Source organism: Amblyomma maculatum, chromosome 4, assembly GCF_055883805.1.
Source record: "Amblyomma maculatum isolate TAMU_Amacu chromosome 4, ASM5588380v1, whole genome shotgun sequence".
In the NCBI taxonomy this organism is placed as follows: Eukaryota; Metazoa; Arthropoda; class Arachnida; order Ixodida; family Ixodidae; genus Amblyomma; species Amblyomma maculatum.
The window spans coordinates 73,563,928-73,587,395 of record NC_139347.1 but is presented as its reverse complement, the minus strand read 5'-3'; the positions used below and the strand labels follow the sequence as shown (position 1 = coordinate 73,587,395).

At 44.4% G+C, this 23,468-nt stretch overlaps 1 protein-coding gene across 1 annotated transcript; it reads left to right on the top strand.

Moving 5' to 3' along the window:
• The first annotated feature begins 4,250 nt into the window (after positions 1-4,250).
• On the top strand, positions 4,251-19,262 carry LOC146191407 (cytochrome P450 3A14-like). Its single transcript, XM_084599933.1, has 10 exons — positions 4,251-4,376; positions 9,892-10,129; positions 11,091-11,221; positions 12,062-12,161; positions 12,524-12,596; positions 14,052-14,164; positions 16,543-16,630; positions 17,075-17,215; positions 17,512-17,677; positions 18,864-19,262. The coding sequence occupies exons 1-10, from the start codon at positions 4,263-4,265 to the stop codon at positions 18,939-18,941; spliced, it is 1,242 nt and encodes a 413-aa protein (XP_084456059.1). The 5' UTR covers positions 4,251-4,262; the 3' UTR covers positions 18,942-19,262.
• The last annotated feature ends 4,206 nt before the right edge of the window (positions 19,263-23,468 follow it).

The window sequence follows — 23,468 nt, the reverse complement described above, 5'->3', positions numbered from 1 at the left end:
GTGGCCTAGCTAAAACCAGTCGACAGGCCAATGCAGTTAGCGCTTCATTCTTCCTTCACAGCACATAACACCGTCCCGTTTACAGGTGGAGACAGCGACATTTCTCTTACTTCAAAGCTCTCGGGATACCTGGTCCTACACCGAGTCTGCTGTGGGGAAACATACGCGAGTATCACGAAACGGTGAGGTCACCAAAACGGTATACGAGCCATAGATTCGTCGCATTTAGCACGTCAACGCAGCAATACAAGGCTTTTGTGCGACAGTGCACCTGCATTTTACTGACAGAGTGAATCGGAAATAAATTTTTGCTCTTACATCCGGTATAAGTGTAGGAACGCATAATCATACCACTGACCCGTGAGGCATAACAAGTTGCTCTTATCCGTTCTTTTTGCAGATGCCGTTCTATGTGTGTGTGTGTTTTTTTTTCTATCTTGTACGTCCCGACTTTCTTCGTCTGAGCGTCCGCAGTATATTTCTTGGTGAAATAAATAACATAAAGCTGCATTTAAGCAAATGCACCTAGCACTCGCCAGGACTTCTGTCTACATTATTTTGAGCTAGTATTTTGAGCTAAGCAGCCAAGTGACATTAAAAAACCGAGAGGTGCACAATTCCGTCTTGAGGATGCATGGGCGAAAAGAAGGTAATGCGGTTAGCATCAGTCGTCTTGTAAGCATATGCTTCGCATGTACTATGCGAACAGCGAAAAAAAAAATACCGTGATTAATATAGACTGCAATGCGCGTCACTGAAGCCTAGATCTGCATGTTTGTATAACTCTGAACAGATGGAATTACTTTTGTTCAACATTTTGCCCTATGTAGAGGCACTCAGCCCTGAACAGTGCTTTAAACGTTTCTTTGTGTTCTGTTTGTCTTAAAGCAAGAAATGCCGAGCGTCGCGTAGAAAATGCCGGATGGAGAATCGATTAGCGAGCCGAATATTATTTTTGCGTGGCCTTTCAGGCTACGACCGTCTCGAAAATATTTTATCACTAGAGCGTGATGAAGCCCTAAAAATTAGAGCCTTGCGCGTTACATCCCCATAATGCACAGTTCTCGGCATGTATCGTGCTTCACTCGGAGTCCTACAAGTGATTTTGGTGATCATTTTGTCTTGTTTGTCTGCTTTAATAAGAAAGCAACAAACAAAAATTCCGAATACGTATCGCGTTTTCTGTACACAACTTTCGTGCATTTCGGACAGGATCATTTCAGGGTTCTCGGCAAATGGTTGAACAAGTACGGCGACACATTTGGGTAAGGCACGATTTCGTGGTCTTTAAAAAATTTTGCTGAGCTAATTTGCTCACAGATGTCACCTTGAAGTATAGGAAAGTTTGGCTTCAAACTGCGGTGTGTCGTTTATTTGGGACAGGTATTTTCAGTTGCTCGAATCAACAACTAAACATTTTCAGAATAACATTTATTTAGGCTCGACTGAACTATAATTTTCTTTAGATGATTTCGCTCTACTATGCTGCTTAGTTAGTGACATGAAGACCACTACCATACTGGTATTATCGCAACACATGATAAACTATTCTCCAGCGCAATCTACAGATTATAAGTACACATTATTTACGAATTACCAATACTGATTCCCTGCGTATGTAATAGATCCAATAACAAAGAAAAACGGAATTCGAGACAGAGGCACACTGACCGTCACTGTGTAAACCCCTTTTCTTACTACGGGCTATTATCTGGACTCCATTGGCTTCAGCGTGCCGCCCGTGCATAGCCATCCTTATCCCACTTTACAGGTTCTACGACGGAGATGTGCCATTCATAGTAACAAAAGACCTGGACTTCTTGGAATATGTTCTAGTTCGCAACTTCCAAAACTTTACGGACCGTGGCGTAAGTTTATGTCGGTTAGTCTGTACCATAGGACAACTATTCATTAATTGTAAGTTGGTGGTTTGGCTTTGTCTGTCCTGCAGTGCTTTGCAGCCGAGGTGTGACGGATGCTATGCGATATTCTCAGATCATGTGAATACTAGTTAACCCTAACATGCTTCCTTTATTTTTCTTTCCAGTGCAGATTTTGCCGCGTTTCACACAGCACCCCGCTCTTCAGTAACTCCGTCGTCGATGTTGTCGGCGTTGTTAGCGAAAAATTACGGACAAGGCTCTCGTAGGTACAGGCACGTTCGTAAGGCTTTGTGAAAGAGGGCCGTCAGAAATAAGTTGGGTGGCCGCTTAAGAACGGTATACCATTCTCTATCTAGCTAAGCTAGATATCTAGTATGTAGCTAAGCTAGATAACATGGCAGCTCACTACATTTTGCTAATAAGAGTTTGTGAGATGTCAGAGGCATATATTAGTGAATTGATAATTAAGCGAGTAGAGAATACATATACACGAACTAGGAAAATCAAAGGGGCAGAGCCTCTAAGATGGCGGCCATTTCCGCGGTCGCATCACGCCTTTAAAAGGGACGCCTTACACCATAACTTTTTTTCCTTATTTATTATTTATCTATATTTTCTCGCGTCCAGTGCAGTTTTTATGAATATTCTTTCAGAAGTTCTTCAAGTCATTTACATAAGCTTCTTCAGCATATTAAGTTCAAGCAGGTTTCTTTCAGAAAATTTGATGCGTTCCAAATAGCTAAAAGGTATCCTCGCGAAGAAAAGAGTTCCACGGGACCAAGCTGCTTTCTCAAACATATACCGATTTAGCGACCCGCCTCATGACCTCAGAGTCATCATTGCCTCGGCTCCTTAATATGGACAACGCTACTCTCGTTTCATCAAGGAAGGAACACCCCAGCGCCGCACTCGTGTTCTTATCCCTCCGTGTGCCCACCCGCGGTCTACGCCGTGCAGAGCAGCTTGCGCTCCGGAATATCAGAGTCGGGTTTGACCTCACTCCCGCCGTCACTCGGACTTGGCCGCATTTCTGGCTTTTTATCTCCGCCCAAGAGGTCCGATATGCAAATATGAAAAGATTGAAGTCGTCATTTACCCATTGCTGTGGAGCTAACCAGCGTTGAGGCCGACAAGAATTAGGCACCTATCGGTAGCGGGTCTTTCAACTTAAAATCCTGCAGCATATATTGCCTGGACTCAGGGACTACGTCATCGCTCATACTGGACTTCATAAAATCAACAAATCTCTTTCCATTAATTTAATTATTTTATCACCCTTCATTACATACCCCTCTGATGTTATGAGGCAAACAATAGCATCCATAAAAAGAAGGAGCTGGATGTTGAGCTTGCCGACACATCGTTACCCCTATCTCGGTCCCATTGGCCCATAACTCAAAGCTCACTCACCAACCCGACTTCCTCGCCATCAAGAAAGTGTTTATCACCAACTTCTCTTCAGTGCTGCGTTCACAAAAAGTTTACGGCTCCGCTAGGGAGATGAGCTCTCCGTATTGCGACAGCGCTGCGCCGCAGTGGAAACAGTGGAGTTTATTGTGTTTTAATCTCCAGCGTATACCGCAGAACGTGCTCATTATGACCTTCTAACTGGGCTGCTCATCCAACTGTGAATTGTGTACTAGGCCTCTCTTTGCTTGGCATAAGCAGCGGTTGCATGCAGTGAACTAACTTTTTATATTCCTATCTACGTGATATTGGACTCCTAGATAAACTTTGATACCTCTACGTTCCTCATCATTGCGCAATTTTTAAGAATACGACATTATCAGTCCATTTGCAAGACACTGCCCATCACCTTCTTTTGTTCTCTAGTATACAACTTTGATGCTTCTCATTCAACTTTCCATGACATCATAACTTTTCTTTCATTTATTATATTTTACTCATCACTACAACAGTTCGCCGTAGGCATTTGTTAGTTTAATATTTCGCTACATTTGAGTGTATATTTACACCACAACTTGTGCATGTCGATTCGTTCTGCGTTATACAAGTGATTTTACAAAGTTGATTTTATAAAGTTTGCATTCAAGAACTGGCATAGCGCTCGACAACAGCGTTTCAGTGCAACAGTACCCAATCTCAGATCTTGCAGTTAATTCATCCAGCATTACCTGAACTTCTCGATGCTGGCATACCACTTGCGTATGTAAAATATTTTCTGCGAAAAAAAAAAAAGACTGCAGTGCTATGGAGAGAATAGTAATATATTTTATGGTATAATTATTTGCATTAAAGAGCTTGATAATTTACTACATGCATGCTGCTACATTCTAATAACTGTTTTTTCTCCTTCTTCCTCATGTAATAGTTGATGACAGGAAGCTATACGATTATTGTTTACAGCGGGGAGCGGTTATGCTGCAAAATCACCCCCTTTTGAAGAATGCTATTGTCCATGCTGGCGGTACACAATGGCGAAGCATACGGCGGGCGATTGCTCCTGGGTTTAGTCCAGCGAAGCTAAAGCAGGTAAGCTGCGCATTCGGCAGGAAAACTATAGCATGTGCTCTGGCTGCCAGCCCATACAGCATTGACAAACACTGACTCTATAAAGTGTGGTATGTGGTTTGTGGGGTTTAATCGCCCAAAGCGACTCAGACTATGAGAGACGCTGTAGTGGAGGACTCCAGAAATTTCGACCATCTGGGGTTCTTTAACGTGCACTGACATTGCATAGCACACGGGCGCCTTGCTTTTCACCCCATTGAAAAACGGCCGCCGAGGACGGGATTTGATCCCGCATCCTTAAGAACAGTAGCCGAGCTCCGTAAACACAGCGCAACCCCAGTGGGGCTGACCCTAGAAAGTGGCAAACACACTCAACATACACACTTTTCCTGTGTAAAGCTACCTCGCCGCAAGTGAAAACTTTTGTAATGAGGAGTTAGTACACTAGACTGATTTATACAGGAGTGACCTGTAAATGACAAGCTTTACTTTGCCGCCTCTCGTACTGTTCCTGAAGCGTCATGCGTAGAAATGTTTTGTACATCCAGTGTTTTCAAGGGCACGACCAGATAATAATGCACCACATGGTTGCAGTAATGACAACTTGCGACTGCGCATGCCACATCTTTTCTGTCTGTGATGTGTGCATACGAAGGGCTTTTAAATGTCTCATACAACAACCAGCGATCAGTTTCATTGAATGTGTGCTTCGAGTTTAGCAAGTAGTAAACAATCAGGTAAAAGATTTACTTGAAATTGCTTTTCTATGCTTTCTCAAACATCTTTTCTATGGTTTCTCTGTTTTACATATGATCATTTGTTTGTTCCTGCAGTGTCATGCTGCCTATATAGTACGTTTGTCCTTGCAATATCCCAAGTTCTCGCAGTCATTTTGGCTCGTTTTATTTCCTTCACAAGTTGTGACTTGTACTAAATTATATTTTTTCTTTTTCATTTTATTATGTGTCCTCGTATTTGCGTTTCGGTCTTGATTTTAGATATTGCTTGTATCTCCAGTCAGCGAGTCATATCCACGCTCATTTTAAGTACGAATTTTATGGCTCCACCAAAATGAAACCCTAGGAGAGTGGAGCACAATAATAACGCCTAATAAAACCAGCGACCAGCAGTCACAAATAAAAAATTTCGTCTACAGACAACGTGTACAGATAAACGTGTACATACCCTAATGTGCGTACTTTACGTATCGAACAAGTCATTCTCCTGAATGACTGAGGCAAAATGCAAATAAGCAAAACTAATGCTGTCCACTTTAATTATCTGAGTTGAAAGAGGAGCTGTTTGGTTAATTTTATTTATACATAAAACCTCAAGAGCGAAAAGAAACAGGTCACAGAAGTCTTATTTTACAAATTTACGATGTGGCTACGTAACTAGCAGCTAATTGGCTCCCCAACTTAATTCTTCTCTCCTAGTAATTAGGCAAAGTGCGCGCACGCATGCTGTCGAGTCGTCGTGTTTTTTCTGGAGAAGAGAGCTGCAGCCGCCTCCTAAGAACTAAGGTGGCCAACTTCTGTGTTATTGCCACAAAATGTGATGAACAATCCACATTAACGCTTGCAATTCGACTGAATGAGTAACAATTTCTGCGGTCTTCACGGAGACATTGGCGAATTGAACCTTGTGAACGGTAAACTTCTCTAAGTAGTCTTCCGTAATCTTCAAAAGGCCGTACATGCGGTTGAAGACACTTGCTAACGGCATTTCGTTCTGTACTTATTAGAGTCAAAGCACTCGGTGTCTGATATACATTCTTAAAAATCGGACATTGCTCACATATGCCATCCTTGCGAACTTCTTCACGAGAATGAATGGAACAAATGCGCAACAACTTCAACAAGGTTCGTTGAGCTCTCCGAACCGTTTCCGCAGACGGGCTTGCGCACAAATCGCATAAGAGCCACGCGAACCATCCTGGGACTCGATGTGAGTAAGGCCTTCGACAATGTGTCACACGCTTCCATCCTCAATCACCTCTCACAGTTACACGTAGGCAAACGGACATACGACTACATCGCTGCCTTTCTGAATGCGCGTACGGCTACGCTCCATTTCGTTGACAAAGTTAGCGACAAAATCACACTAGGGACGAGAGGAACACCGCAAGGCGCCGTACTTTCACCTTTTCTCTTCAACATCGTTATGAGCGGCCTCCCGCGTCTGTTAGATGATATCCCACACATACATCATTCCATATACGCCGACGACATCACCATATGGACCAATTCTGGCTCCGATGGAGATATTACAGATTCATTACAACGAGCTATCGACACGGTACAGTCTCATGTGCAGGAAAACGGCCTTACCTGTTCACCGGCTAAATCAGAACTATTAGTTATAAGGAACAAACAAGCTTCACAGGTAAAGCCAGATTCTCGAGAACCTATCCAGTTACACATTGACAACCATCCGATACCCCCGGTAGCCACGATCAGAGTTCTCGGAATGTTGATTCAGAATAATACGCAGAACACAGAAGCTATACGCCGGCTACGCGTCACGGCGCACCAGATAGGTGGGCTGGTGAGACGCATTGCCACACGTCGCAGGGGTATGAGAGAAGCCGACCTGTGCAGGATTATCCAAGCCTTTATGATAAGCAGAATCATGTACGCTTGCCCGTACTATCATCTGCGTCGTAGGGATGAACATGCACTTAATAGCATAATTAGAACAGCATACAAAGCGGCCCTTAGCTTACCAGTATACGCTAACTCAGATCGACTACTGCAGTTAGGAATTTTTAACACACTATCTGAACTAATTGAAGCCCATAAGACAGCACAAGTGACCCGCCTGTCACGCAGCCTTGCGGGACGCGTAATTCTCGACAAGCTCCACATCCACCCCACTGAGGAGGTGTGCGCAACATCCCATTTATCGGCTAACATAACTAGTAGACTAGTTGTTAAACCAATAGCCAAAAACATGCTACCAGGTAGACATGATGCCCGCAGGAAGACAAGGGCACAGACCCTTGAGAAACAGTACGAGGACGATCCACAAGCAGTGTACGTGGATGCAGCTCAGCACATCAAAAACGGAGCATACGTGGCATGTATGGCCACTCCAAAGTCAACCTTCATTAACGCTATAGCATTTCATGCTAGCTCCATATGCGAGGCAGAGGAAGTAGCTATCGCACTGGCCATCGCGGATCCCCACACCAAAACTATTCTAAGCGACTCAAAAAGCGCCGTTCAAAATTTCGCCAAAAATTCTGTAAGCGCACTCGCGGCGCGAATTCTGCGCAACCGATCTCTCAGTCACAACATCAATCTCGTATGGGTTCCGGCTCACGCGGGTAACTCCGGAAACGAAGGGGTCGACCGTCTAGCCCGAGGCTTAACCAACCGGGAGACGGGAGATCTATCGGGAACGGACGCGCCTGTGGAGGCACCGCGCACATACGCGGAGGTAACAAACTTTTATCGCGAGCTAAGATGCACGTACCCCGCCCCTCACCCCGACCTCGACCGGGCGCAAGCCACGACACTCAGACGCCTACAAACAAAGGCCATTCTTAGCCCCTACCGACTATCGTTAATTACAAACGGAGAATTCAACCCTGCATGCCGGCACTGCGGTGACGGGACGCAGGCCACTCAAGACCATATACTGTGGGAATGCGCCAGCAATCCCCCTCCAAAGACACTCTTGCCAGCTCCCTCAGCGGAGGAATGGGACAAGCTGTTGGCCAGCCCAAGGAAAACTACGCAACTGGCCCTCGTCACGCGAGCTCAAGAGGTCGCTCCCGACTGGAGGCCACCCTAGACTCACCCCAGCCCGAAATAATTCCTTTCATTTCGTGGCAATAAAAGTTGTTACCACCCCTTGCGCACAATAAACGTAACCTCGAAGGTCTGACGGTTCTCGATGACACTTTGCATGCTTTTAATGTGTAGGGGTCGTCGTACATCCTCGCCAAGCGGGCAGCAAAAGTTTTCAAAACACATACAAGTCAGAACCCCACCTTCGACCAGCCACTGATCCACGCAAACAATGCCACTCGCATCGAAGTGCTTTTACTACTACTAATTATGCTACTAATAATAATATTATTAGTAATAATAATAAGAAGAATAGGAAGAAGAAATATGTTTACAGGAAAGGAAAGCTCAGTATCTGTCGTACTCTTTTTTTTATTATTGGGCTCCTGAATCGCGCCATAAGGCAGGAAAACAGCAAATTCCTTCTCCTGTGGTGCAGCACTCCATTACATTTCTCTCTATCTGTTGCCAGTATGTAGGCTAAATATCGGCACTTCCTTCGTTTCTCCTTTACATGGGAGACCCCTGGTACACAGCAGGCACGCGCTATCTTTTAGGACCTTCATGCACACCATACACAAGGCAGAAGGTGAAAACATTTATTATGGTGCACGTAGCCTCCGACGCTCGGAGAAAGTGGAAGCACGTCACATTTTGAATAAGCCCCGGCTAAATCTTGAAGTCACCCCTGAGCTGGGCATAGTCAAATTAGATTGGGTACTAATTCTAGGTCAATTTTTGGGGCTCCAGGAGACCACATTTTAGGGGTTCCCCATCTAAATTTGAGCGCCACCTCAGAGTAAGCCATAATTAAAATATGTTAGACGCAAATGTTGGAACTCGGGCGAATGAAAATTTCGGGACACCAGGAGGCCTTTTAATTTTTTGGTAGACGGGGGGGGGGGGGGGGGGGGGGGGGCTCACTCAAATTCCGTAGTCACCACTCAGTTAACCGCACCATATTAGGTTAGAAATCAATTTCGGTTCAATTTCGGGCCCACTCAAATTCCGTGGTCACCACTCAATTAACCGCACCGTATTAGGTTAGAAATCAATTTCGGTCAAATTTTGTGTATCCAGCGGGTAAAATTTTTGGGACGGCCTTCAAATTTGGAGATGAACACTGAGTCGGCCACACTCGGATTAGGTTGGGTACCATATGGCCATAATCAAATGAAGGTTCAAAAGTCCAATGTTGTTGGTGCAGACAAAAGCTTTCTGTGCACACTTTCTGCGGACAGCTGTTTCGCACGCCTTCTACTAGCATTTCTTTTTCTCCGCCATGAGCCAATTAAGGCTCATGAATTAAATATCTGCGTGACAGCCGCCTCCGCTGCCGCCTGTCCGATAGCCTCCGGGTGTACGCAGCGCCGTGCTGCGGCCACCGCTAGCAGAGCAGAAATCTCCCCGTTGTGTTACGGCGGAGTGTCGTTTGAAGAAAAGTATTGTATCATTATGGGTTAGTAAGAAAAGGGGACCTTACCTAGCAGTTGTCAAAGCCGAGGACAAAGGGGAGTAGTGATGGTTCTAGGATCTATGAAGGCTTGTTCAAACCAAGTTCGTTCGTCCTCTGGAAATCAAGCTAGGGATACCCGCCTGTTTCGATATCACTGTCCTTCGCTAACCAATTAATGGACAAAGTGCGACCTACGAAATGCTTTTCTCTTACACAATGCTTGTATTATTGTTTTATATCTTCCCAATTTTCTTCTTTTTGTGTATGTGTGTGTGTCGTTTGGCAGATGATGACGGAGATCACGAATGGCACCGACATATTCCTGAGCATCGTTGAAAAACTTGCCACCAGCGGCCAGGAGGTGAACGTGTACCACCTGTACCAGCGGCTCGCCATGGACTACATTGGGCGCGGGGCATTCGGAGTTGATTACAGCTTCCAAAGAGGACCGGAAAGTGCCCTCGCCGCTGCAGCTAAAGTGGTTCTGCAGGGAATCATGGCGGGACCGTTCCATTTGATCTCTCGTGAGTGGAAGTCAGACATTTAACGCGTTCGGATTAACACTCAGAGCTTCTACCACACACACACACACACACACACACACACACACACACACACACACACACACACACACACACACACACACACACACACACACACACACACACACACACACACACACACACACACACACACACACACACTCTCTCTCTCTCTCTCTCTCTCTCTCTCTCTCTCTCTCTTTCTCTCTCTCTCGTCATTGAGGCGCTTACACAGCCCTAGCGACAAACGACTCGTCCTCTATCCGCCTGCTGGGGCATAATAATGCAACTGTAATTACCCCTTAGAAGATCACGTATGAAGTAATCAGCAAATATGCGGTGGAAACCCTGGCACACTTACTAACGGCGTATTACGTGAGAGGCAAAAACGGCACCTGGTGACTTGTTCAGGCAGAAAATGTACAGCTTACAGGGAGCAAAAACAATAAGAGGTCGAAAAACTGGCGTCGAACGATGTAGATGAAGAATAACCCAACTTAGTCCGTCGAGATATGCTTATGGGCCTTTCTGCATGTCGTTTCCGCCTGTTTGCCGCTACAAAAGGGTCAAATCACATATGACCAGGTCAATTTTGGAAGCGTAGACAAATGTACCGAAGGCTCTGTACAGAATTGTGAAAGTGTGACGTTGCAGAAATAATGGCCTCTAAGCCTGTTGTTACTAAAGTATATTGGCAACGCGACGAAGCAAAGATCTCAAAGGAATGGTGACAGTAGAGGCTCTCATACTAGCCAATGAGACATCAGTCTTCTGTGAAACAGCAGAACAGGCCCCCATTCCCGACCTTTGAGCCGGTTGTTCATTGGAGTTGAGAGTGTCGCAAGGCATTAGTGACAATAATTAGGTCGCTAATGCCTTTTAGTTTACTAGCGCTCTATCCTGGTAAGCTTAGCATAACATATTTTGTCTTCTTTTGCTATAGAGAGCACCTCCATGCTGGGTCTCATAATGAAGCCATTGTACTGGATCAACATGCTCCTCGGTGCCTACGTTACCATTGCATTTACTAAAGAAACATCAAAGGTCATCGAACTCAGAAGGAACAATCCCGCAGTGAGTACAGAAATATCAATAAAGAATTTTTCGTTTCGAATAATATTCATGTGGGGTTCGTTTATCGTCGTCACAAAGGAGCTATTTTTTTCTATTGCTCGCAAAAAAAAAAAAATACATTATACCGGTATAGAGTTTGGGAGGAACAATCTCGATATGAGTGCTTCTGTGTGTATATCGGTGCTTAGTAAAGTCAAACCGCCGATTAACTTTTCGCATCGGATCATATTAATCTAGAGTACGCTTTTCAATGACACGACGGAGATTCTTACTTTCAGGAACAACGAAATCGTTTGATTTTCAGCTGCAAACCAAAAAAAAAAAAAAGTAACAGCGGGTGGACTATTTCGTAATCGGTGTTCGTGCGCTTTTTGACCTTGAAGCAGAAACCTTACTTTATTCCTCCTATTTCTTGGAGTCCTAGCAAAAATAACACCGAACAGACGGAATACTTTTGTTGTCTTTATCTCCAATTGAGCACCTTTTGTCTTTCAGCAAGCTGAGGTATTTAGAAAAACGCACACTTTGGAGAAAAAAATGAAACGTTCACCTTCTGCCCCCAGAATAACTACACCCGACCGTGCGTACTATCAAGCTGACGCATAACGTTGCACCTGTTGATATATTCGGCGCTGTTCTGCACTCCAGCTCGCCAACATGCCGCGTTGTGGTCACTCGCTCCTTCCCCTGTTTACCAAGCCTGCGGGCAACAAATACAAAGCCGTTGCTAGCTGTTACCAGTATCAAAGCGTGCTATATCTTGAACGACGCAATGATAAAACAAGCATTCTCATTTTGCCACAATGAGCAATGAATTATTGTCCCGGCTCCCTTCCACAGTACCGAAGGCCCGACGTACTTCAGAACCTATTGGATGCCGAGTATCGTGAAGAGAGTACCGATCTTGGAAACGACCCTATAGAAAACAGCAAAGCACCAGGTAAGGAAATACAAAATGGCTGATTGTCAACTGTTGACAACTTTAGACGAAAATAGATGCACTGCTTGGGATTTACAAGAATAAGGTTAAAATATGAAGCAAACGTTTAAGCGCGAATGCAACACAAACCTTTACGTGCGTTGCGCTTAACAATTGTGTCGCTTTTTAAACTTATCAGTGTATATCCCAGGCAGCGCATTTATCTTTCTATAAATATATTTCACTGAATAAATGACACTATTCAAAGTGTGGCCAGAATGAGAGGAAACATTTTGCTCATGTGGCAGCCCACTTTGGATTTCAACTGGCAGTTTGTACCGAAATGTGCTTTGTTTCTTAATCATTTTTGTTTTGTTTTGCAGCTGGAGCTTCCAAAAGTCGTGTGCTAACTACTGATGAAGTCCTTGTCAGTGTTAGCTCTCTGTTCATCGCAGGGTAAGTGCACTGTTACATAATTGATGTATCTGCCACTTAATTTTTTTTTAGGTCCAGCTTTCTAAAACATCACGTTTATTTTTGGAGCAATTACTGTATAATATTTCAACGTACTCTGAAACACTGTGGATGTGAATGATCTAATCTCCTTACAAGAAACAAGACCTTGCTTTTAAGGTTTCTTCTGCGCTGGCCCAAGCAGTTGCAACTGCCATGAAAAACCAGCAGTGAACGTCTTCGCCAATCAATAGAAGGCACATACAACCGCCCCAATGGGGAGACTGGCAGATTTATTGACAGGTATAGTGTCGTATATTACGATATTTGAAAACATTGCGTTCAAAAAAAGCTTCTTTATGAAATCCTACGCTCGTTCAAGATTTACGTGCACGCTATAACTTTTAAACTTATCAGTGTATATCCCAGGCAGCGCATTTATCTTTCTATAAATATATTTCACTGAATAAATGACAGTATTCAAAGTGTGGCCAGAATGAGAGGAAACATTTTGCTGATGTGGCAGCTCAGCAGTACTGAGGGTCATGGGAGATAATGGGTGTGCCAGCCGTGAGTCATTTTTACACGCGGTGGCTGCTTAGAACAGAGTTCTACATCATACGGGAATAGGTGAAAGGAAACGTCAGGAGTTTTTTCAGGGTTGGACTTAAGAATGGGGCGCAGCATTAAACCATATGGCACAGTAGCAGTATGCACGGCAAAAAGAGGGTTCGTTCACCAGGCAGGTCACTTATTCCAGGTGCAGAGGCATCACTTGCGCAGGCGTGTGCACATCACTCGGGAATGCGTATATCAAAGCAAAGGAAATAAAGTTGAAATGTGCGCCAGAAACCACATGTGCAGACTGAAGGAAAGACCGGAAGTACACTGCGCCAGAAAAGGTCGACCGCTGTCACCTTGGTTACGAACTAGCTGCATGGTTTATCAGCATAAGTGACAGGTAAAGACATGCGCCAGGAGGCTTTCTGACATCACTTGTATGAGGAAGGTAATGAACGCCTTCTGTGGCATCGAAGCAATGTGCACGCCTGAGTACAGGAATGCGGGTTACGGTGAATGCACCGATTGAAGTACATAAAAAGCAGACAAGAGCAGCCTTTTTCAACTCAATAGTCAGTAGTCAGTAACTTTATTTCCAGGTTCAACTGCAGGGTTTCCCGGCTAAAAGCTGCCTAGGCAGCTTGACAGTGCCCAGGAAAGCCATGCAAGCAGCAGCATATGAATGGTGCAGGAAATTTTCAAATCAGTCATACATACAGTAGTTACATTCAATAAAAAAAAATTCAATACATATGCATACTAATAATTTTTACACTAAAAGGCACAAATATAAAAACGTATGTAAAGTATGTACCTATGTATGTAGCGAAACAGTGCGGTTACTACAAAGTTTCTATGATAAACTTCTCCTCTGCATATGTGATGGTTTTGTTCCAGTTACGACACTACGTCTACGTCGTTAAGTTACGTCACGTACCTTTTGGCCAAGCACCAAGACGTTCAAGACAAAGTCAGAGAAGAAGTTAACGACAATGTTTCCAGCAAAGCAAGTCTTAATTATTTTACCCTATTTACCGCCATTCAGCTCGAACGTATTGGCTACTCGCAACATAACACGCCTTAAAGGCATGTGGTGAAAGGTATTGGCTCATGAGGGCAGCAAAATAATTGCTGCTCTAAAAGCATATTTTGGAGTTTTTGTTCATCGCCAACAGAAAAAGTCAAAGCTTTAAAATTTGCTCCAAAAAATAAAATTGGCTTTTCACCTGCCTTTTTCTTGACGAATTGTCGGCACGGCTCTCGGTCCAGCCATCATATTTTGATATATTGAAAAATGTCATGACCTCAAGTAAGTAATAATCAAATCCTATTGAAAGCCTTGCAGAAGGCAACAAGCCAAACGGGGTGGTTAATTTATCGCTACTTCTTTCTAATATATTGTCCGCAAAATACTGCAAACTGCTTTTTAATTTGTTTTTTTTTTTCTCTCATAATGAAGAGCAGAGCCTGTCTTGACACTCAATAACTTTTTTATTATTCTGTTCTCTTCATAGTGAGGTAGCACAGGGCTCAAAGGCAAAGGCCTGTTGTAGTGCCCAAACCGCTACCACTGCAAACATTTGATATGTCGTTCGCATCTTTACATTGACGAGTAGGGTCGACCAACGCAACACATAAAGTGAAATATCTCACCCACTTCTTTCTGAGGCACGAAGTTTGTACGCCGATTAATTTTCTTTTGTTTTCTTAGAGAACACTGTAGAGACTGTAGCGAACGTAAGGACCTGGCACCATTAGTCTGTGCTCTTTTTTCATTATCTGTCAGAAGCTATAATGTCAAGATAATCTCCCTATTATTAACGAAGCTTTAAGCTAATAGCTGCTGTCATAACAATGCGAAAGCCTCTCCTGTTTGCTCATCGGAGGCATATTGTTCGATTCTGTTCACTGTCACTTGCTTTTTTTGTTTTTGTTTTTTTATAAAGTGTCAGCAAGGCTCTTCGTCTTGCCGAAACACTTTGAAAACCTGGAATTATGTCGATATTTTAAGCCAATATCATCATGTGTTCGATTTTAAGCAAATATCATCATGTGTTCGACCATTTAATTATATATAGAGGTATGTTCGAAAGGAGGCTGGTGGCTCATCCAGACATGCTAGGAGTCGGCAAAAAGACCTGCCTCGTAGGGACCAGTCGGCGCGTGCTCACCGCCGGCGCGCGCTGGCGGGTCAAGATGATGGATTGTGGATCACGATCTGCTAAAACTTCCTAATGGCTGCTGTTTTCCGGTTCCTATTGCGGCTCCTCTTTCGCGTACATGCAGGTTTCTGCTCGCTTAATCACTAATATTTTAATTTTGCCTCCGATATTCTGTAGCATTGGGTCGTAAGCTGCCAGTTTACATTAAAGACCAACCGGTATAGATAACGTCCCTGCGTTTCTTAGGCAGCGTCTCTAACTTTGGGTCTAAGAGGGCTGGACTGCTACCTCTCTCTGCCGTCTCAAGGGCGAAGACCGAGTTGGCGCGCTAGCCAGCGGACCATGTCATGCTGTCTAGCGACGTCACACAGCCCTATGACCAATCAATGCTCGATCGTGCAGCCTGCAGACAGAGGCATGCTCGGGCGTATTCGTTCACAATACTGACGCCAGATTTTGTGAGAGCGGGTCTTTTAACACTGTTGTATTGAAAGACGACAGCATTAAATAGTTAACTGCAGCACGTGTGCGGCGCAGAGCTGGAATGGTCAACGCTCTGCCGTAGCTAAAACCAGGTGGCCCCTTTTGAATCCATTTGTCGATTCACCCACGGAGTCAGGCGGATAGTCATTGTACTCCCAGTACAGCTGCCACTACGCACTTTCACTGCTTTTCAATGGCGATGAGCTAGATGAAAAACAGATTACACTACCTGTGCAGCAAATCTCACCTAATGTAATCAGTCGGTCAGTAAGCAATTCAATATATGTAAAGAACAAACTGATCATTTGCTAGCTATCGACAACTAAGCTTTCGCCTTCCGTGAGCGGCACCGCTGCACATGTATGCACGCTTATACAATGTAAGTATGAAGCGGAATGTCTCTGGAGCCGCTCTCATCAGCGCAAGGTTAGATGATCTGTAACGTGAAGGCGAATTCGGTGGAGGAACTTTGCCAGCTATCATTTCAAAAAAAAAGCACGCAACACACACACAAGCTTGTGCTTGTGTGTGTGTGTGCTGTGTGCTCGTCAGGGAGGGTCGAGGAACAGGGTTTCTGATCACAGAGTAGCGAACTTTCCAGCGGCTGTTACTGTCTTAAAACAACCAAGATTAGGCGTTTTCTTTACATGTGCAGTACCAAAAGCATACCGTGTATTGCTTTGGCGCTGGCGCTCTAGGTACTCTCCCGGCAACGTTGATTGTATTCTATCGTGTGCAGGAAGCCTTCAGTTATGAAACAGTGACACGGAAGTTGCCCTACTTGGCCCAGGTAGTCAACGAAGCCCTTCGCCTCTACCCGCCTGTACTCACGTACGTACTGTTTCCAGAACATGGCCAGAAATGCGACTGATGATGACGCATGTCTTCCAAACACCCAAACTTAGCTTCTTTTTTTTTAGTTAATTCCCATCGCAAATGCTGTGGAAAGCAAGTAACGATTTTTATACAGCTATGCCCACGCAATGTCTACTGAACCACTTATTCGTGAAAAGGCTAAAGCTGCATTTTTATTAAGACAGAGAGAGATAGAATGAGGGGGACGCTACATGAATTTTATATTAATCTGAATATGCTCATTATTCTAAAAACCAACCAAAATATTGCCCAATTATCGTTTCCTTCCTGGAATGGTGGTATGTAAATATGAGAAGGCCGACTGAAACGCAAAACATCCCAACTATATTGTATTAGTAACGTAAAGCGGCTTTTTAGTTTCTTCATTGCTTTATAGTCCTTACCTTGTCTCCCGAGCAGGTTTGTCTCGAGGACAGCTGTCAGTGACTTTGAGTACAACGGCGTGAAGTACAAGGCCGGGACGTCCATCATGTCCCCAACACTGCAGATCCACAGAGACGCGCGCTACTGGCCAGACCCGCTGACCTTCAACCCGGACAGGTGCGATGCACAGCGTTTTACGCCGGTGAACATGCGGTATTAAACAAACTCAGAGCCTTAGAAATAATTGCATGCGGAATGAAGCGACTAAATGAAAATATAATTGCTAAGAAGCGCAGGTTTATCGAGCATATGTTCCTGTGTTTGCGACAGTAGCAATCTGCGAGTCCCCATGTGTCCTCGCACTTTTATTCTCATAAGCAAATTGACCCGACAACTTTTGCAAATAAATGTATGTTCTGCACACTGTATCATTTCGTATACGCTCCTGTTCAACGCTCTTCTATCGACGACAGGTTTTCTCCCAACAACGAAGGAAGTTTCCCCAAGATGGCGCACCAGCCTTTTGGAGTTGGACCGCGTAATTGCGTCGGAATGCGCATGGCTCAAGTGACACTGAACCTCACGATCGCCCGGTTGGTTCACAGCTTTCGCCTTGAACTGGGGCCTTCGCAGGGAGAGGTACGTATAAGCTATGTCACTCCCATGCGTACACACACACACAGGTAAACTTTCTGCTGTGAGGTGCTACGCAGCCTTAATCGATCTTAACGGGCGCGTATCGTTCGCTAACGTATTAAAGGGATAGCATCCCTTTAAGCCCCCTATATAACGGAAAACACGGCGTTGTCTGGTCGGTGTTTAGCGGCGTGTCGCAAAATGCTCATTTATTGACTGTGTCATGACGTCACAGGCAAATGATCTCACGCAGGAGCATATATCATCCTCCAGTAAAACGTGAAATCACGTAAGAACAAAAGTGGTTGAGACATGGTATGAAAGAGCACTCAACAATTAAGGATCGAAGGGAAGCCTTGGTTTGCAAGCCAAGCCAAACATTTCGACAAAGGAACTTGTCTTCATTAAGCAGCTCAGGTATGTGTCACGTGGATTAACAATGTAATCGCGTGTGATGAGCGTGGTAAATTTAGTCTGCATTGAAGCTGATAGCAAGCCTAATTTTTTGTGCCAATTGTCAGAGCCTGAGATGCGCAGCGCCAAGCCATGTGAACAACAGTGGGGAAGAAGAGAGCGACAACGTCGTCTACTTCTAAAAGAATAAAATATGCGCCAATCAAGAGCTTTCTCGCGTTATGCTAAGCTTAGCCTTGTTAGGCCTCTAAAAATTTCTTTTTCTACACGATGGTATTGGATACTTTAAGGTTAATATGATATTTGCTTAGTTTGATGGATTACCGCTTTCTAATAGCACCACAGGTACTTGCAAAGGGTAAGGTTTTTAGCATATAAAAATTGTGATGAACTGGCAGTTCGCAAGCAGTCTGTCGGCAAATGTTCTGAGGCATCGCAGTAGGTATAGTTTCGACATTAAATCGATGCAAATGGGCTGCGGTAAGTAATTCATCGCCAACGGCTGGCTCCATAAGCGAGTTAACTGCTGAGCTAGTTGATTGTCAGACATAATTACAAGGTGCTCAACGCAGACACACACAAGAAAGCTCCCGTGGTGTCCTCTTTCTTGTGTGTGTCTGTGCTGCGCTGAATACCCGGTAATTATGGCTGGCTCAATAACACATATTTATGCTCTTTGGATACAAAAAAAAATTATGCTCCACGCTTGTGATGACGTGAAACATGTAATGAAAAGCTTGGAAGCTATGTTACTTAATTTCGCTGTCATTTGCAGAACCCCCTTGACATGGGCTCCCGTTCTGTGGTGTCGCAACCGCGCGTCGGCCCCTGGATTGTATTCCGCCGACTATGAATACGTCACAGAGAGGAAGGGAAAGCAAGCTGCCAACTGGAAGCTTACTGTCTACGTCGCCCAGCCGAGGTAGACTTCGAAAAAAATGAACTCCGTGTTAGACCGCCGCAGAAGAATAAGTCCGTGTGTTGCCGCCGCAGTGTTGCCTGGCGAAGCTTTAGAGAATGTTGTCATGAAACTTGGTGGAGTGTCGCGTTTTGCTTCTTGTTTGCGACCACCAGGTTTTTATGTGACGCGGTAAACTGCTTTCGCCTGTTGTTCATGTTTTACTCATTTGGCTGCTTTGTATATTATACAGCTCAACCTCAAAAATAAAGCAAATGGCAAAACGTGGAAATGACTACTATCAGCACCACTGAACACATTTCTAACAAAATCTAAGTATATAAATATCCGGAGGCTCTTCGCTACGGTGGAAAAGCCCATCACTGCGATACGTAGAGGTATTCTTAGCGTGTACTGCCGGTCATATAACTACATGGGTCAGCAAACTAGATATAAGCATATATTTAGGCATTTTTCGATTGATTGATTGATTGATTGATTGATTGATTGATTGATTGATTGATCGATTGATTGATTGATTGATTGATTGATTGATTGATTGATTGATTGATTGATTGATTGATTGATTGATTGATTGATTGATTGATTGATTGATTGATTGATTGATTCATTCATTCATTCATTCTCTAATTTGGAGCTAAATCCTACCAGAGAATATTCTTGACAACTGAAGTTAAACTTCTAAACGTAGAATAAAACCGCAACGAGTTCTTATGACATAATCCACTTAAAAAAATTAAACCCCGTTCGAAGTCGAGGACAATGGTAAAAAAAGGATTCTCAGGTGTCAGCTGGTCAGACAAAGGAGTCTTTCAGTAACGAAGATAAGTGCTAGCATAGACATGTAGCGCTCTTCCGGATGCTGTTTTGCAAAGCTCGAAAACTTTCTTTTCCTTTCTTCCGGGGAGCTGAGCAAGAAAACAGAAACTGGTCAGGGCGCTAACACGTGGCAGTTATATTGGGACTTGCACAAGTTTCTAGGTACACTCCCTAAAAACGAATCGAGCCTGGCAGGAGAAAGAGGCTGGAATCAGGAGGTTACTGCTGAAGAAGGAAGAAAAATACTGCTGTATATTACAAGGAATGTTCTGAATTGTCACCATGCGTTCATGCAACCTAAATGGTACTGTTGCTACACATGGCAACACTTTAGTTTTGTTTGCAAAGAAAGCCAGTGCAGACAATATGTGCCCGTCCCTTGACGAGCATACTAATGTACCAACGTTTTCCTTTGCTAGTCTTTAATTTGAGGACGCTACACGCTGAGTTAAAATCACTCAATGCAGCAAAAGTTATTGATTGCACTTCGTGCTCAGTGAACATCAACGCAATCTTTTTTAAACGTAATTGTGTTGCATGATTATACATAGTCATGCGTAATGTTCATCACAATAAGCTAGACAGCTTACGGCATATAGGGGTCATATGGGAAGCAAGACTGCCCTCTTACTACTAAACTTAAGCTGTTTTGCATATTGTGTACAGTAAAAGTGTGCCGTGTATGTGCACTTAACATGGTGCTTCTCGGCTGGTGCACATAACTTTGTCCTGTGCATACTGATTTTTTTCTGCTTGTGCTATTTTCAAAAGCTTTTCTGCAGTATAGTGCATGGTCGACAAAATGATTTGGAGGACGAGCCAGAGTCCAGCAGCCTGTCATCCTTGCAACTGCCCAGCTCTGGGAGCCTTGAAGAGCTTAAAGCCGCAAGCTCACTATTGGGGTCGCATACACCAAGCGTTGCAGGGACACAGTCGCCAAGTTTCCGGCGACCTGCAAACACGCGTTCAAAAAGGTCGCACAAAATGTATTGTTTAATAAGCTCATTGAAGAGCAGCAAAATCTGCGCATAGCATACGAAAGGTACAAGTGGAAAGAATTTGAGCTTAGGCAGCAAGAGCTGAAGCTGCAGGAAGAAGCTGCTTCCAGAGAGGAAAAAGCCTCTTCTAGGGAAGATAAACTAATTTCTCTTCTAGCTGAACTCTGCAAAAAGTAAACTGGTGAGCATGGCTGTTGCTTTTTTTGTGTTCATGGTATATCGTCAGAATTGTATAGTTCTTAACAAGTGCACCCAGTACGCTTACACACATCACACCCCCCACGCATCACTGAGCTCGCTGGCTCCTCTTCCTGAAATAGGTGGCAAGAGCTGCCGTTACTTCACATCCATGTCCATTGGCTGCATCAGTGCTACGCACAGGCTGTGCATACAGCGCGTCGAGCTCATGAACTTCTTGTACTCACTGCTGCTCAACAGGGTCGTTTAGAGCCTTCCAAATGTTATGAAGAACACATGCGGCTCTGATTGCCCATTTTGCTTTTTGGCAACCTGCATTCTGTTAGCTTCATTACGTATCTGAATTGAGAGTTGAGTCGCCCGAATACACTCTCTACGATCCTCCGTGCACATGATAAGTTGTAATTCAATGCCGCTTCATGAGGCCCCGAGGCAGTTGGACACAAGACAGTTCGCAGACAGCGGAAATGCCTGGTCACAAAGAACCACTGGTGCAGTTTTATTACCTCAGTCACCGACGCTGGTGACTGGAAGCTGTCACTCTCAATGTACTGGCAGAGTTTTGATCGGCCATATACAAAGGCATTGTGGCACCTTCTTGGCCCGACATTCAGGTATATCGCAAGTGGTATCTGTGGTCCACGATGGCCAGGAGGATGATACTATGCCTGCATAACACAAACAAGAAGAAAGTCGCACACTCTGTGCAGAGGTAACTACTATTCCTTAATTTTTGCCACAGTTTAGGAATCACCACCTTTATTTACCCACTTTTTTTATTTACAGCACTTTGATCACTGCAGCAAACAAACAAAAAGCTGCTTGGTAATAATGTTCACACTGGAACGGCCCACACCGAAGAGATAAGCGGTGGCCTGGTCCTCGGCACGAGACCCCAGCCGTTAAAGGCCAATCGCTGCGCGCCTTTTGACCGGAATTGCCTCCCCCCTGTTCGTGGTCGCGCGTTTAAACTCACACCACAGAGCGTCGAGAACGTAGTGAAATGTGGCAAGCGGGGCAAGGGAGAGCAGCAATAACCATACGCTGCCACCGTCGCAAGTCCATTCCTTCAGCAAGTAATTCGCCGTCTAACGTAGTGTCCGTAATTTACATGCCTCTCGAGTAATGGCTTTGTTTTGGCTTAGGTTAAATTCGTGAGGGCTAGTCGTAATCGTTAGGGTAGTGCAAGCGCAAATACGCATAACACATATTCAAAGCGTAAAAGGGATAATAAAACTTCTTGCTCAACTTTCGCAGCCCACCGACACATGCACTGAAATATTCTGTGTGTGCCAGTTTTTTCCATCGCAACTGGTATCAATTTCAAACGACGCTAGTTTTGGCCGTGTAGTAGCACCCAAAAATTATTGGAATTAAGCCGAATGAGTGACGTTCGATGGGAATGACATTAAATTTGGCATGTGGCAGGGGTATAAAAACCAACAGCCAATTTCGCAGCTTTCTGATGACAGCAACGCGAGACTGTGAAACGCTCAAATCGTGCTCGAAGTGCGCATTCTTGAGCTTCCTCTTTGGCTCTTCGGGATCCATGGACATAGCGTTGTTATCAGCGTTTGTTACACCGTTATGCATACTAACCAACATCTGATTTTTTGTTATGTTTATTGCCTCGGGGTATAGAAGTAATGCTATGAAGGATGAAGGGTATGGCCAAATAAATGAAGAAAGGTTGGCTAATGTAATGAAGTCTAGGAATGAATGATGATGCGGTTCCTGCTTCAAGCGGCATAGGACGACAGATTATGGGGGAGAGGCCAGCTGCCACCAGATGTCGGATCCGCGTCGGCTTTATGCCACATGTCGACTCTGGCAAGTCATTCTCCAAATGTTCCGAGACGCAGTACTGAGCATATAACTTGCCCTTCGCGCTTTCTCGCTGTGAATAACTTTCCGCTGCTGTCCTGTTCTCCGCTCTACCCCCCCCCCCCCTCCCCAACCATGGTTTTAGGTATTCGTCCATCACCCAACGAGCCTATTTCGTCAAGACGAGGAAAGGTAGCCTACATTTATGCGCTTCTTAGCACCGAACAATCGAGGGAATTTATTTCTAATTTGTCGACGCTTATTATCCGTACGCTTCAAAACTGAAAATCATAGCGCTGTTGCCGAATAGCGTTTATCAGCGTCATTAGCATGGCAGCGCGAAAGGCTGTTCAACCAAAGAAGCCATTCCGACAAATCCGGCTCAACTGATGTTGTTACGATGGTTGATGCATTCAAACAGTTGAGAAGTCTGAGTATTAGCCAGCTTGACTATTTCTCCAGAAATCAATTTACAGGGCGAATTATGGGCATAAACAACTAACCGTATTAATACAGCTATCGGAGCATCACGCGATGACTGTGCCGACCTGCGATTTCAAAAATAAAAATTACGGCACATTTAACTACCATATAAAGCCGGACAACATCTATAAAGGAGTGG

What these genes read in the sequence shown, in the direction of transcription:
- LOC146191407 (XM_084599933.1), top strand. Translation starts at nt 4,263, where the DNA reads ATGCTGCAAAATCACCCCCTTTTGAAGAATGCTATTGTCCATGCTGGC. An exon ending in AGCTCTCTGTTCATCGCAGG is followed by an intron (nt 12,597 to 14,051) that starts GTAAGTGCACTG and finishes GTTTTGTTCCAG; the next exon opens with TTACGACACTACGTCTACGT. An exon ending in CTGACCTTCAACCCGGACAG is followed by an intron (nt 17,216 to 17,511) that starts GTGCGATGCACA and finishes TATCGACGACAG; the next exon opens with GTTTTCTCCCAACAACGAAG.